Below are 14,825 nucleotides of genomic sequence, written 5' to 3'. Positions count from 1 at the left end.
TGCACTGGCTAAAAGACTCTCTTGGCGCTATAGTAATTTTATAGTAAAATTAATTGTTTTAATACATTAAATTGTATTAATTGAACACTTTCTATTTTCCGTAAATGGTATGAAATTAAATTGTTCATTCCAGGACAATTACAATAGGTAGACAGACAAGAAAATGATAAAGGTCTTGTCCTCACTGAGTGGCCAACATTTGGTAAAGAAATCTAATAAGATGTTCATAATTCAACATAAATGTAAACTAACTTTATTTCAGAATGTCATAAAACAGTCTGAAATAAAATGAAATGTATTTGCTAATGTTTGTTCCACTTACTTTGGTAATGTCAGTGTGTGAGGTGCACTGTGCATGCAAACACGATAAATATTCAAACAAAAAGACTCGGAGCATATCATGAATCTACTGTTTATTTTGGACTGTAAATGTACCGCAGCAAAAACGTTATAGATGGAAACAAGAATACAGACCAACCAAATACAACCCTAACAGTTTGCTTATCTAATCCGGTTTGTGTCATCTTTTACAGAAACAACCAAGCCATTCATTCTACACGTGTAAAACATGCAGAGATAAGTCAATTGTTGTCCAGTAAAATAAGACCACTCACCAGCCGAAAAACTACAGCAGCTGTCTGTCTGATACACTGTGGAATAGCAGCTCTACAAGGAATCCTACCCTTCCGGTCTCATTGATTTCAATCAGTCGGTAAAATCAGATTAGACAGCAATCAATAAACTCTCTGACTTTCAAAGGACATTCTTCGTTCTGTCTTCATGCTGTTCCCTCATGCATACACCTTCTTCCATAACATGCACACAAAGACTAAAAGAGTGAGTTATAACGAGTAGGATAGAAGAAAAAACTGTTAGTCAAATATGTCAGAAACAAGCATGGGCGGAGCCAGAGGTTGTAAACCTTCGGGGCTCAGTCCAAACCGGGTGCACGTTCCATTTACTGCACCTATATGCACTGTTTTTCAAGCCATCTGGTAATAGAATGCCTAAAACTTGGTACATCATTTGGGAAAAACAAGTTGCCAAGGAAAAGAATGCAGAGACTCCTGTAGAGTCTTAATCCTATTTTGTCTTCACCATTCTGACACCAGAACACAACAAATGTGAAGGATGACACATTTTTGCTCCTGCCAATTAAAAAGAGGCAAATATTTACATAACATAGGTAGGTTAGAAATTTGGCGTAAACGGCATTACTAACATTAAAACCTATTTTCAGTAGAGTTCACAGAAAGAATGGCGATATTTCTCCAGTAACAGAACTTTTGCTCCACTGATTTGTCGATCCAGTCAGAGAGACTGAGGGGAAATGACACAAAGTTGAAGTTATTTTAAAAACCTATAAGATTTAGCGCTTTCGAGAAAACAAAGACAGAGAGGAGCCACCCCCTTGCTCCGCCCCTGGAAACAAGACTAGTGCTCGGTATCTTTAGAGATAGATTTGGCACATTGGTGGTTTGTGTCACAGACGTGCACACCAAGGCACGACTTTGGTTTTTATAGTAAATGCAGTATACAGCAAACATCATTTTTCTCTGACTACCACCGATTAGATCTAATGCTTTAACTCCCTTTGACTCACTACTTTTTATACCGGTTCCTCCCCAGATGACCAGGATTCACCCTCAACGTCAGACTCGTCCGAATGGACTAACTCCCCCTCAACATTTCTACAAAACACCTGCTTCACCTCCGAATGCATCTGCTCCTGCTCTTTCTTTGCGGGCAGGACTTTCGATGAGTCAATATCCACCCTGGAGTTCCAGTTAACCACATTTTCCGAATCCCCCCAAACCGAATTGTCAGCAAACCCTAGATTCTGATTGGTTTGCTCAGCTGCGTCATTACAGGCATCATTTGGTTGACAGGTGGCACCTGTCTCCAAGGAGGACGCCCAGAAGTCATCCTTTAAGCCAGAGCTGAAGTAACCATGGAGGCCGTTGTCTTTGCCATTCACATTCAATTGTTCGGTTGAGTCCTTCGCCACAAAGATATCGTTTTCATCAGGTACCCTGTCGGGGGAAATCTCGAGGGGCTCCTCTTTACCTGTCATAATTCCCCCATCGGAGCCTCCGTCATCGTGGAAATAACTTTCAGCTGATTTAGGAACATTATCACATTCTACATTCTGATCTCTGATTTCTCCAAAGTCCTCACTTGGGTTCTCCAGGACTTCCCATTCAGCGGTTTGTGAAACTTCTTGAAGTTCTCGACAGTCCGCAACATCCTCAATGAGATGTTCTTGAGATTCACTGGTTGCTTCCTCAGGTGCAACCTCTTTCACCTCAGCGGTGGGCGCCACATCCTTCAGGTTTTCCTCATCTGCTATTACCTGCAACACAGAGTTCGGCTCCTCTGAGTCGTTGGTTTCCTCCGTGTCAGGCCTGCTGGTGAAGTCCGTAAAGCCAGAGAGAGCTTCTGTTACATCAGCGTGTGTTACCATGGACACATTGTGTTCATCTTCTTCCTCTCTTTTCTCTTGAGCATCTTTAGCTTCTTGATCTGTATGCTGAACCTCATCATCCGCCGGAGTGTCTGCTCGAGGTGTTACCATTGACGAATCGCTGAAATATTGATTCTCGAAAGGTTGATCTGTAATTGTATTTGAAGATGCAAGTTGGTGGTTTACTCCCACTTCAGGCTCTTCACAGGAAGACATTCCAGCCTCTTCTTGCTCGGTCATTTCCTTCAGAGACGTATGCAGCATCTCCTCACTCTCTTTGACCTGCTGCTGTGCAAAGTGAGCGCTGTAGATGTCCGTGGCTAGGTTTTCTAATTCCTGTTCCACAAGTCTGTCTGTCTCCAACTCATCATAGTACACATTAGTGGGTGCCACAGGTTTTGAGAGTTCTTCAGTTTCTTCATCAGAATGTCCATCGCTGACGTTTCTGATCATTTCTTGGACAACATCACCGTCTTCAACATGAGTATATCCCAGATTATATTCCTCATCCAATGCCTCCGCTTCAACTTCTTCACACAGATCCTCCATAGTTCCAAATGTCGTTGACTTGCCTTCGCTCCACATTCCCGTCTCTCCGGTCTTCTTTTCCTGCTCCCCTTCGCTAGACTCGCTCTCATCCATGTGCGACGCCTGAGTGTTGGCGTCCGTCTCGTCGCTCTTGTATCGAATCAGAGGACGAGGGTCGGCAAGAGTGTTATCCAGAGCGTAGCTTTCGCTCTCCAGCTCGGTTCTCCATGACACGGAAACATTTTGAGAATCTTCCTCTTCATCGTCTTCTCCGTTGTCAGGAAACGGTGCATGCTCTTGGTCTAGCGCAGCAGGCTGTCCATCATCATCTTCTTGTGTGTCCATCATTGAAGAGGCCAAGTTGTGGTTTTGCTCTACATCAGTGACCAAATCCTGCCTAGTTTCTTTCTTGTCATGCTCTTGTTCTCTTGCTGATATGTCTTCCTCTGGTTCAGCGTGTCGTTTTTCTTCATCCTTTTCTATGCCTTCATCTGTCCTTCCATCAACCCTCCTTTCTATTACACTATCCCACGTATCCATCTCTTCTCCATCCGGGTACAACTTATCTTCAACATCCGTCTCATTTGTTCCTACTATAGAACTTCTTATTTCTTGCCTCATCTCGACTGCATCCTCCTTCAAGATGTTTTCATCTCTGTTGAAGTCTGCCACTTTATTGAACAAGCTTTTTTCAGGCTCACATTCAGACACTGGACTACTCGTCCTTGATTCAAAGTTTGGTTCAATTACTGCCTCAGTTTCCGCGACTGACGTTTCCTCTTGCACATGCTCTACTTCTTTGCCTCTCCACTCTTTCTCTACCCATGCATCAATTGGAGCGTGCTGCTCTTCTTTTTCAGCAGGTATTTCAAAAGGCACATCGTTATCAGATTCATCCGAGAAACCACAGGGCTCCTCTCTCATTCGGACATGGTATGGTAAAAGGTTGGGTGTGGTCAACTGATGCTGACTGACTTCATCATTCAAGGGTGGCTCATTGCTGAGGCCAGACTCAACCTGATAACTGACAACTGACTCTACGATGCATCTTTCCTCGGGAGGTTCCACACCAACATTGTTCCGGTTCTCTTCATTTTCTTTGTCCCCTGATGTTGTTCCAACTTCCTGCTCATTGGGAGGGGATAGAGGCTCAGCATAGGTGACTTTCTCATGAACCTCTTGTGGTCTGAAATTTTCAACGGCTCCATCCTGCAGTATATTGGGATAAGGGGTTTCCCATATTGCTGACTTTGTTGCATATTCATATGCAGGTTTCGTGGAAATCTTTGGAGTTTCAGTGATGGTTACAGGTTTTCTACTCCACATTGGTGTTGCAGTAATCACTGTTGGCCCTCTTCCTGTTATGCCACAGACAGATGAGAGGGAAGTGGTCTTGTGGCTAGCGCACAGCTGGGTCTGGTAATTCTTTTGAATCCCCCGAGGGCTGAAAACTGCATCTGTGGAGGATGAGAGCAGAGCTCATGAATACACAATGAAGCTACTGTAATAATAATGACATGCATTCATGTTTTCTTGAGTTGAAACCAATTTCTATTCTATTTCTATATCTAAAATTATGCATATACTGTATACTAAGATATTTGATACTTTCACCCAGCTTTAACTAGTATTTGTGACATAGATACTGTGGAGAACCTGTCTCCCCAGAGCATTATTCAAATGTATATTCTCAATGGAGGTTGGACACTAATGGGAAGATATTGATCTTCATTTCCTTTCAATTTTGTCTAAGTTACCGGAAAGCAAAGCCATATGGCTCAATAACCTCTGGGGATTGTCTTAGGTGGCTTGCATTACAGGACCCAAAGTGCCTACCTCAGCTCCCTTAGCCAAGCCCCCCCAACCCACACATCCAGTTACACTAATGCGATTACAAACTGCATCAAAGATGTCCCCCAGTCTGAGGGGCTTTTAGTTGGACTGAATGAAACTCTACACTTACGTCAGTGGACATCAAGGGGGATTTCTGCAACATGTTTAGGTTCTAAACACTGCAGGAGTGAAGTCACTGACATGGTGCTGATGAATTAATATTAGGCCTGCAACCAACGATTATTTTCATTGTTGATTAATCTGTCTATTTTCTCGATTTATCAAGTAGTTGTTTGGTCTATAAAATGTCAGAAAATAGTGAAAATGTCGATCAGTGTTTCCTAAAAGGCAAATATATTCAGTTTACTGTCACACAGGAAAATATTCACATTTCAGACGTTTACTTTAATTACCTGTGATAGTTCTTGGCTGATTTAACAAAGGGATCTCTCCCCCAAGGCTTTCACCATCCAGCAAAGCTCTGTAGAGACAGACAACAATAGTGGCAGGTTACACTTTAAAGTATGCAGCTCTTAGACACAACATGCAAGATATTGTGATGTTTGCAATTTGGATGAGCCATAAATGGGTGAATGCCGACAAGATGCTGCACACAGAGTGATGGGTGGGAAGGGGAGCGAAGGGCGACATTTGCTTTTGCTCTTGAGCTGCAGGAACGGACTAAGGTCTGTTGTTATGGAAATGAAGGAAAGGGCTTGCCATTGAGGAGCCATCTGCACAGCGCTAACCTCTGCCATCAATACCACACACACACACACACACACACACACACACACACACACACACACACACACACACACACACACACACACACACACACACACACACACACACACACACACACACACACCACACACACACACAGGACACTAATGCTTACCGACACACATAATGACAGCAGATATTATGAGCAGCCCATGCAGCACTAATACCTCTGTCTCCATTCACACATGTGGTCCAGACCCGCCTCCATTCCAACACATAATATAATTAGCTGTGTGTCTGGCAGTTTAATGCATCTTTGTGCTTGCATGTCCTTATCATGTGAGAAACATATCAAGGTATAACAACAGTCTCATGTGCAGTGAATGACATTGAAATTTGTCCTCTCTGTTTCCCTCCCTCCTTCCCGCTCCCCTCTGCTGTTATACTAGACTCCCACAGCTCATGAACTGGTAGCTTCTCCCTGAAGAGTGAGGGTCAATATTTTGAGGAGGGGGTGGGGGGAGAGAAAGAGAAAGGAGACACCATTATAGAGCTCCATAATGGATACATTGCTCTGTCCAAGTTACAATGAGTTGACCTTTAGTCCAGACGGCTGCGCTAGCTGTGGACGGCCCTTTATTTGTGTATGAGTGTCGCTCTATGCTGTTACTGAGCAGCGTTGGAATGACATGAACTAATCCTCCATATCAGAACTGACGTTGTGATGATGGCTCAGCTGGATAGGGAATGTCAGAAATTGCAACTCCTGTTTGTATCCTGATACACTGGAAACTATAGTTACCAATAGGGCTGCAACTAAAGATCATTTTTGTCAATCTGCAGATTTAGTCTGTACAATCTGAGGAAATTGTACAAAAAAAGTATATCACGATATTCTAAAGCTTGAGGTCCCGTCTTGAAATTGCTTGGTTTGTTCTACCAACAGTCCAAAACCCAAAGATGTTCAGTTTATTATCCCATAAGACTCGCATAAGAAAAAAGCTGCAAATCCTCCCATTTGAGAAGCTGAAAAAGGCACTTTTGGGGCATTTTTGCTTGAAAAATTACAAAATGATTAATTGGTTATCAAATACAAGGGAATAGATGGTGAATATTTCTTGAAAAAGTCTGAGTATGTAGAGTAATGAGTTCTCTTCCCAAATATGAGCAACAATTTGGAGCTAAGCACTACGTATTTCCATGTGACCATAACACGAGTTACTCATTATCGTCATAGTAATTATTAAAAACAAAAGATGTAGGAAAACTCATGATTTAGCCAGCTCTCATGACGTGAGTGAGGCGGCTTTTAACAAACATCAAAAATATGTTTTTACAATAAATGCAACATTCATCCCATATCTGTCTGACATCAAACAGGCTCATTAGAGATCATCCACCCTGGTGAAGTTTAAACACTTTTACATCTCAGCGTGAAGCCAAAGTTCCTCCTGTTTCACAGCGATGTGACTGACACTTCATAAAAGCCACCTTTTATGAAAAGTCAACACAAAGACTGACTTTTAAAACAGAAAACGTATCTCCATTGATACTCCATCTGCTGTTTCATTTAAAATGACAATGATCAAAACAATAGCCAGATCATAATGGCTTATTTTTCAACAATTGATCAAAAAAATCTTTAAAGAGAAGAACAGGATACAAAGCTGACATGTTAGTACAGTCAGCCCTAGGAAATCAAACGAAGAACCTGCTTACATTTTTCCCTCGCGATGAAAAAAGTGTAAAGAGAAAGATGCTTTTCACTGTGGATGGATAGACAGGCGTTATATTTACACCTATGATACTTTCCCATGACTTTAAAGGCAACAGATGTCGCAAGCATGCTGTGATACAGTAAATTTAGTTTGCAGAAACAGAAAAGCAGACCTGCGGAAATAACAACCCTACGAGAGAGACAAATGATCCGTATCATGTTTCCTGTTATGGTGGGCGCAGGTGCTTTATTTCTTTCTTGTAGGACAACTTTTGGCCTCTTGATTTTAAAAACCATGCTGCATGTGGTAATGATGCTGTGTGTGTCACAAAGGCTGCGGCTTTGTGCTCTTTGGGACCCATTGTTTCTTCAGCTGTGCAGAAAAGTCTGAAACTGAGGCTACTCATGACGCAGAGCATAAATGCAACATAGACTGATTCTACTTTTGTATAAAATAGCTTTAATGCTTTTAGAAGTGCAGTATATGTCTTCTTCAGTTATGATGCATCCAGGATTGTTTTTTTTTAATATAGTGGGTATCACAAAATCACTGGTATCCCTGTTTTATTTTTATATCTTGAGTTACCCTCTGTGTCATGATCCATGTTTCCTGTTTTATTTTGAAGGTTCACTCCTCATGTTTCATGTCCTTATTTTAACAGCTTGGTATGTGTTGTTTGATGTCTTGTTTGACTTCCTGCCTTGTGTGTTTTCCCGCCTTTGTGATTGTCTGCCCCGCCCTGATGCGTTTCACCTGTTCCTCGTTACCACCCTCCTCTCCTTGTGTATATTAGCCTTGGTGTTCTCCATAGACTGTATATAAAATGGACCAAAAGATCCTATTGCTCTGGACGGAGACCAGTGAAGGATATTAGAAGTCACTTTTCATTGGGCAATGTCCTGAAAAAGAAAGCAACTACTGGTGTACAGAGCAACAGACGTCGAACAGGTCGGCCAAGGAAAACAACAGTAGTTGATGACAGAAATATTGTGAGAGCTGTGAAGAAAACCCCCAAAACATCAGTAAGTGACATCTCCAACGACCTCCAGAGTGCAGGGGTGAAGGTATCACAATCCACTGTTTGAAGAAGACTCCGAGAGCAGAAATATAAAGGCCATACCACAAGATGCAAACCATTCATCAACAGTAAGAATCGGAAGGCCAGATTGGAATTTGTAATGAAGTACAGAGATGAGCCGCAAAAGTTCTGGAACACAATCGTATGGACTGATGAGACCACGATTAATCTCTACCAAAGTGATGGAAAGGCCAAAGTGTGGAGAAAGAAAGGAACTGCTCATGATCCGAAGCATACAAGCTCATCTGTGAAGCATGGTGGAGGTAATGTCATGGCTTGGGCGTGCATGGCTGCTTCTGGAACAGGCTCATTCATATTTATTGATGATGTAACTGATGATGGTAGCAGCAGAATGAATTCAGAAGTGTACAGAAACATTTTGTCTGCCAATTTACGGCGAAATGCATTGAAACTAATCGGGAGGAAGTTTATCATGCAGCAGGACAATGACCCAAAGCACAGTGCCAACAAAACAAAGGACTTCATCAGGGGGAAAAAAGTGGAAGGTTTTAGACTGGCCAAGTCAATCACCTGACCTTAACCCAATAGAGCATGCATTTCACCTCCTGAAGAGGAGACTGAAGGGAGAAACCCCCCGAAACAAACAAGAACTGAAAGAAGCTGCGGTAAAAGCCTGGAATAGCATCACAAATGAACGCAACAGTTTGGTGATGTCGATGGGTCGCAGGCTTGAGGCAGTTATTGCAAGCAAGGGTTATGTCACCAAATATTACATGTTATTTACTTTAAGACTATTTGTTCCAATACTTTTGCTCACCTAAAGATGCAGTGGTCTAATACAAACGGTGATATGTCCTGAGTTGTTTAACACACCTAGATGTAAATTCCAGGAAATAAAAGCTGAAATTCTGAACTCTTGTCTCATACTCATCTTTTGATCTTAAACCCAAATGTCTTCACTGAACAACAAAAACAAAGGAATTTGCCTTGCCGTTCCAATACTTTTGGAGGGGACTGTATATGTAAGGAGATAACGTGGACACTGGCTAATTATTGCTAACTAAAATTCTAGTTAAAATTAGTAATTAAACTTAAACAGCTAATGTGAGTCGAAACTGCCTGTGAGCTTCACCTGTACTTTACGGTAATTCCTCTACTATGCAACAGTAAGTCGCGTGGTTATCACACAATCGTTAGCCTATTTTTACAAAAACGTCTGCTACGGAGCCATAACGTGAGGTACAAGGTAATGGAGCCTTTTATACATTGTCGTGTTTTTTTAGAAATAAACAATGGACAAATAGAGTCTATAAACACTTCAGATGTAAAGTTATTCGCTGTCAAAGTGACGTCAAAATGAATGGCATTCAATGGAATGCTAACGGCGGGTGATGGCTTTTTAGCATCAAAATGGCGCCATAGGAGCTATGTGTTGTTGACAGACGCTTACCCCCTTGGTGTTCTCTTGTTCAGTGTCGGATTGCCTGCATTTTATTCCTGACTTAACGTATCTTCCTAGTATACAGTAGTGTATTCCAGTGTTTTGTCTTTTAAGTGTTTCTGGATTTCCTTTTGTTGCCTGCCTGTTTTTGGATTCAGCTTTATGTTTTATTAAAGCACGCTTTTTGTTCTGACAACCTGCCTGACAGGTCTCCTGCTTTGGAGTCCTCCTTTTGATATGCCAAACTGTGACACTGTGACTGTGTTAATGGGTGTAGTTATCCACACACAGAGCCAGGATAACTGTTTCCTCAATGTCCTGTTTTTATGCTAAGCTAGGCTCAATATGTCATCACATCTCCAGCTCCGTACTTAATACACAGACATATGTAATTATAAATGCAGAAGGGAGGCGGAGATGGTGACCGCTTTGCTCAAGGACTTTGCACTATACCTATACCTATGCACCCACCCTCCTCTCACCCAATGAATGCTGGGATAGGCTCCAGCTCCCTTAACCCTAACCCTGCACAGGATAATCAGATATGTGTGGCTGATTTTTATCTCTATCCTTGGTTCCTGCCAAGCATTTTGTAGTCTATATTGAAGACGTTATGCGGATTCTCTAGAACATGGGTCTCCAACAAGTAGCTCGCAGGTTTCCAGTAGCTCGCCAGTAGGTTGACAAACTGAGACACAAAGTTAACACAAAATCAAAAGTGAGGTAGCTAACTTTGTGGGCCACAGAAGTGGTTATGTTTTCTTGGACCCTGATGGGAATATGTTTAGTAATATAGCTAACAACTTGGGCTAAAAGAAGTGTAAAATAGTCGTGAACCTTGACGTGAAGTTAAGATTTTTCATAAGTTTGGGCATTGCAATTTCATACGTGTACAAACCGTAGCTTCATTTAGCTTATGTGTGTTATGTAAATAAATGTAAGCGATGTGATGCAATTAGCTCTTGGCCACTTCAGTTTGTTTTAAGTAGCCCTCAGATGAAGAACGGTTGGAGACCCCTACTCTAGAATATGCATTATCTTGCCGGCAGCTGACGCTACCTGTACGTCGCCACCTCCAGGCCCAGAGACATCTTCTGCTGCAGCAGGCCTCGGTTCTCCAGAACAACATGATCGATCCGCTGGCCCAGCTCCTCTTTCTCCGCCTCCAGGCCCTCCAAGTGCTCCTGCCAAAACGGGAAGTGAACCAGGAAAAGGAAGCGGTTAAAAAAAGGTTTGAATGCATTCTCATAGGGAAGTATATTGGGTATAAATAAACACTCATTGTGTGAGTCATATTCTGAGGGTTGTTGAGAGAATACGGCCTTTATTTTAACTGCACCGATCTGAAGAATGGTTTTACTGAAAATGACAGTGATGCTGTTAAAATCCCAAAGCACAAGTTAACACTTTAGGTTTGACTTGTCACAAAATGAGCTGCAGTCAAATTACTGAAAACTATCCCTTTATTTAATGAACTGCAAAACAACCGATATGTCCTCTTATTAAAAGTGCAACTGAAATTGTATTTTATCTTAAACATTTTTTTTTTAAATAACTAAATAGAAAAAAAAATTAAATAAATGAACTAAGAAGACGTAGTGATGTCTGAAGTCAAGTGAAATCTAAAGTACATTATAAAAATTGCATCACAAGTATCAATTCTTTTTTTTTTTTTTTCAAGATTATTTAAAAAATAATTCCAAAAGGCAGCATTGTCCTTTTTAAAAGTGTTAAATTTGGTGTGCTTTACCCCTCAGACCTTGCTTTGACCCAGAACTAATCCCAACAGCCCCGGCCTATAAATAGGTAGTCCCCCATCCCTTTCAGACCCCAATGTTTTCATTCCATCAGAATATTGAATTATGTACTGAGGGAGGAAAGCTCCTTTTAAAGCCTTCTGTGGGACATCTGGCTGCTAAGGGCATGGATATTTGCCAGGAAATTAGATATAAAAGTATAAATAATGTTGGCATGAAAGTTCTTGTAAGACTTGACCACATGCAATACTATTTGTGTCATTTAGAAGAGCTCTTTATTGTCATTGTTGTTAACAACGAAACACAGTTGAGCAGCTCTCAATATGATAGTTAAATCACAGACAAACAGAAATATAAAATTGAAATAGTAAAATATAAAATGACGACAAAATAGAAATTTGTCTTGATTATCAGCTAGCCCCCCCTGAGTATTTTTTTGGACGTAATTGCCCAAATTTGGTGGCCTCTGGCACATTCTAATGCCACTATTCCATCATATACATTGATCTTTGTCGACTACGCCCTTGGATCTGTGGCTGTTCTGCTCTTACCTGGAGTTGCTGGATCTCCTGGCTGTATCTGTTTCCCTGCCGGGCTGCCGTCTCCTCCAGATGCAGCCTGACGTCCTGTGCCGAGGCCATCTCCTTCTCCAGGGCTCGGAGCTTCAGCTGGCTCTCGCTCTTCTCCTGATTGGCTTGGGTTAAACGGCTCCTGGCCTGGTTAAGTGACTCCTCCAGGCGCTCTAGCTGCCCCTGATGGGCCTCTGCTGCCTCCTGCCATGCCCTGCTGGCCCTCTGCGAGTACTCCTGTTCTAGCTCTAGGAGGTTTGGTGCCTGCTTGCCCCTTTGAGCCAATGTGGGTGGCATTGTGGCTCTGGAACGGGTCAATTGGGTGGCCTCCAAGTGGGCGACGTCCTCCTGATGGGTTTGAATGAGGTGCCTCATCTCGTTCTCCAGCTGATTGACCTTCTCACTCAGCCAGACCTGAGCCCTCTGCTCCTCCTCCAGCTCCTTCCTGCTTTGCTCAATCTTCTTCTTGGCCTCCGCCTGAGCCTGAGCCTCCCTCCGCCTCAGCATGTCCAGGGTTCGGAGCTCCTCGGTCACCCTGCGGACCTCCATCTCCGTGTGGACCCTGTCCCTCCAGGCTGCGTCCACCTCCAGCCTCACCCGCCGCAGCTCTTCCTCCAGGCCCTGCCTACGCGGCGAGGCTCCGTGGCCGCTGCGTCGCAGGGCTTGGATCTCTTTTGCGAGCGCCGCGTTCTCCTCCTCCAGGAGTTTGACCCGGCTCAGGTAGGACCCCAGGCGTCGGTTCAGGTCCAGCATCTGGTGCTTCTCCTCGCCCAGACGGCTGTGGTGGAAGGTTTGGTGCACACTGTGGAGCTCCATGTTGTTTTTAGGAAGTAGAAGTTTGGCAAACGGAGGCCTCACTCAGAGGGACACTAATGATGATTTGTCCAGGCCAGAGTCTCTATGTGTGTGTCTGGGGTGTTTTTTTTGTGTGAGTGAGGCTCCTGTGAGGCTCTGCTTGTGTGACCGCCAGCAAGAGGCTTCCCTTTCATAAAGAAGGGGCCGGACACATGGGCAGGAAGGGAGGAGGGATGGAGAGGGAGGAGACTGAGGGCAGACAAGAGGGAAGGATGGAGAGGGAGAGAGAGAGAGAGGAAAGAATGGAGGGCTGGAGGAGATGGGAAAGGGCACAGAGAGGCAATGATGTCATTCCCTAGGTTAACTCTTTCACCACTGGCACATTTCCAGCCAAGAAATAACCTCTGAAAGAGACACAAATAGATAGAAAGATGCTGAGCATGTAATCACAAGAAAAACCAGTTTGATCCAGTCCGGGATCTTTGTTATCATCACTCTACTCTCTACTGTTTTTTTTTTTTTTTTTTTTTTTAGTAAAGCGATGGAAGCAATAGAACGGAAATACACATGACATGTCAAGATGCATAGGTGTAATCAACAATAAAAACTGGGCAGTTTTTGTTGCTTTTTCGTTACTTTTTTCGTTACTTTTTTGTTTTTTCAAAGTTCGCTTTTTTTAAGTTTCTGTCTCTTTTTTTTCTCAGAGTTTTGTTGATGTTTTTGTCGCTTTCTTTAAATACATGCAGACATGTCCCGGGACCTCCGTTGGAGATCTCAACCCCCCCTAATGTTAAGCCCAAAGTTACGCCCTTGTTGAGATGTGTAAATTCCAAATTAAAATTGGGAAGTGCTTGAGGTTCAGTGAAAGGCAGTGGAGAACATGAACGATTTGGTTTGGTAAAAGACAGTCAGATGTATTTTATCCTAAACTAGGGATTTAACCTCTTATTTGTTGCAGAAACTTGACAAATGGTGTGATGTGTTTTTGTTAGGACTTTAGCAACAGGGAATGGAGAACATTGATGAAATACAATTAGAACAAATAATCGGCTCTTCTAATGAACTGCAACAAAAACAACTAAAAATAAAGACAGATTCATTCTAATCATATGAAAGTTTAGCTTGACACACTACTTTCACGTTTTACAGGAAGTAAACATAATCCTGGGATTTCTGCTTGTTTTTGGAAATGATAGTCACTTACAGTAAGTTGTTACAGCATAAGGGCGAGACCACTAGTGGCTCTGCAAGATTTTGGTCATGAGCTGTATGCAAAGTCGCCCACCTGTGCTCTGCTACATTTTGGGGAACTGCATTTAGTTAATGATTAAACCAGATAATAAGTGTCAACACCAAACGCCTCAGCAGGCTGGGGCACAACTTGCAGTATCTGTGTGACTTCCCACACAGAAATGTAATCAATTAGAATAAAATCGTCTGTAAAAAGCTCATACTGTAACTTCAATAGGCCTTGCACTGTGAGTGTGGGTACTCGGTGATGCCAGGTAAAGGTTTTAGCTCGACCTCCACATCTCCATCTAGTGGGCATCTCTCAATAGTGCAACAGCCTTCCATCACCCAGTATTACAACGGGACAGATGCTTCTATTTCACATGCTTTGAATAATCGGAAAAAAAATGTCATAAAAGCTGCACAAAGGTATCAAATAACAACTGGCAGTATCAACTGCTGTTGCAATAACTTTTTCTGTTTTTGTGCATGTATTGCACCAGTTACTGTTGCTTGAAACATGTATTAGTTTCAAAAAAGGAAAGTTGTGATTTAAAGCCATAGTCATAAGACATTTACCAGTTAAAGTGGCGTTGAGGTAGGTCTGCTACAGAGCTGTTGTTAAACTGTTATTATAACTTTTAGTTCTAACTATAACTAGCAGACCAATGACGTATCACACCATCTGCAAACTTCCTCTACCTTTTTGATAAAGAGACTCTACA

The 14,825-nt window shown here is 42.5% G+C and overlaps 1 protein-coding gene across 1 annotated transcript; it reads right to left on the bottom strand.

Annotated features, from left to right (window-relative positions):
- Positions 1 to 396: 396 nt before the first annotated feature.
- On the bottom strand, positions 397 to 13,070 carry nes (nestin). The gene is made up of 4 exons (XM_039804954.1): positions 12,058 to 13,070; positions 10,809 to 10,933; positions 5,239 to 5,306; positions 397 to 4,449 (listed from the first exon to the last, which is right to left on the bottom strand). The coding sequence occupies exons 1-4, from the start codon at positions 12,889 to 12,891 to the stop codon at positions 1,610 to 1,612; spliced, it is 3,867 nt and encodes a 1,288-aa protein (XP_039660888.1). The 5' UTR covers positions 12,892 to 13,070; the 3' UTR covers positions 397 to 1,609.
- Positions 13,071 to 14,825: the final 1,755 nt, after the last annotated feature.

Source organism: Perca fluviatilis, chromosome 7, assembly GCF_010015445.1.
Source record: "Perca fluviatilis chromosome 7, GENO_Pfluv_1.0, whole genome shotgun sequence".
NCBI classification, from domain to species: domain Eukaryota; kingdom Metazoa; phylum Chordata; class Actinopteri; order Perciformes; family Percidae; genus Perca; species Perca fluviatilis.
This window is presented reverse-complemented; position numbering and strand designations above follow the sequence as displayed.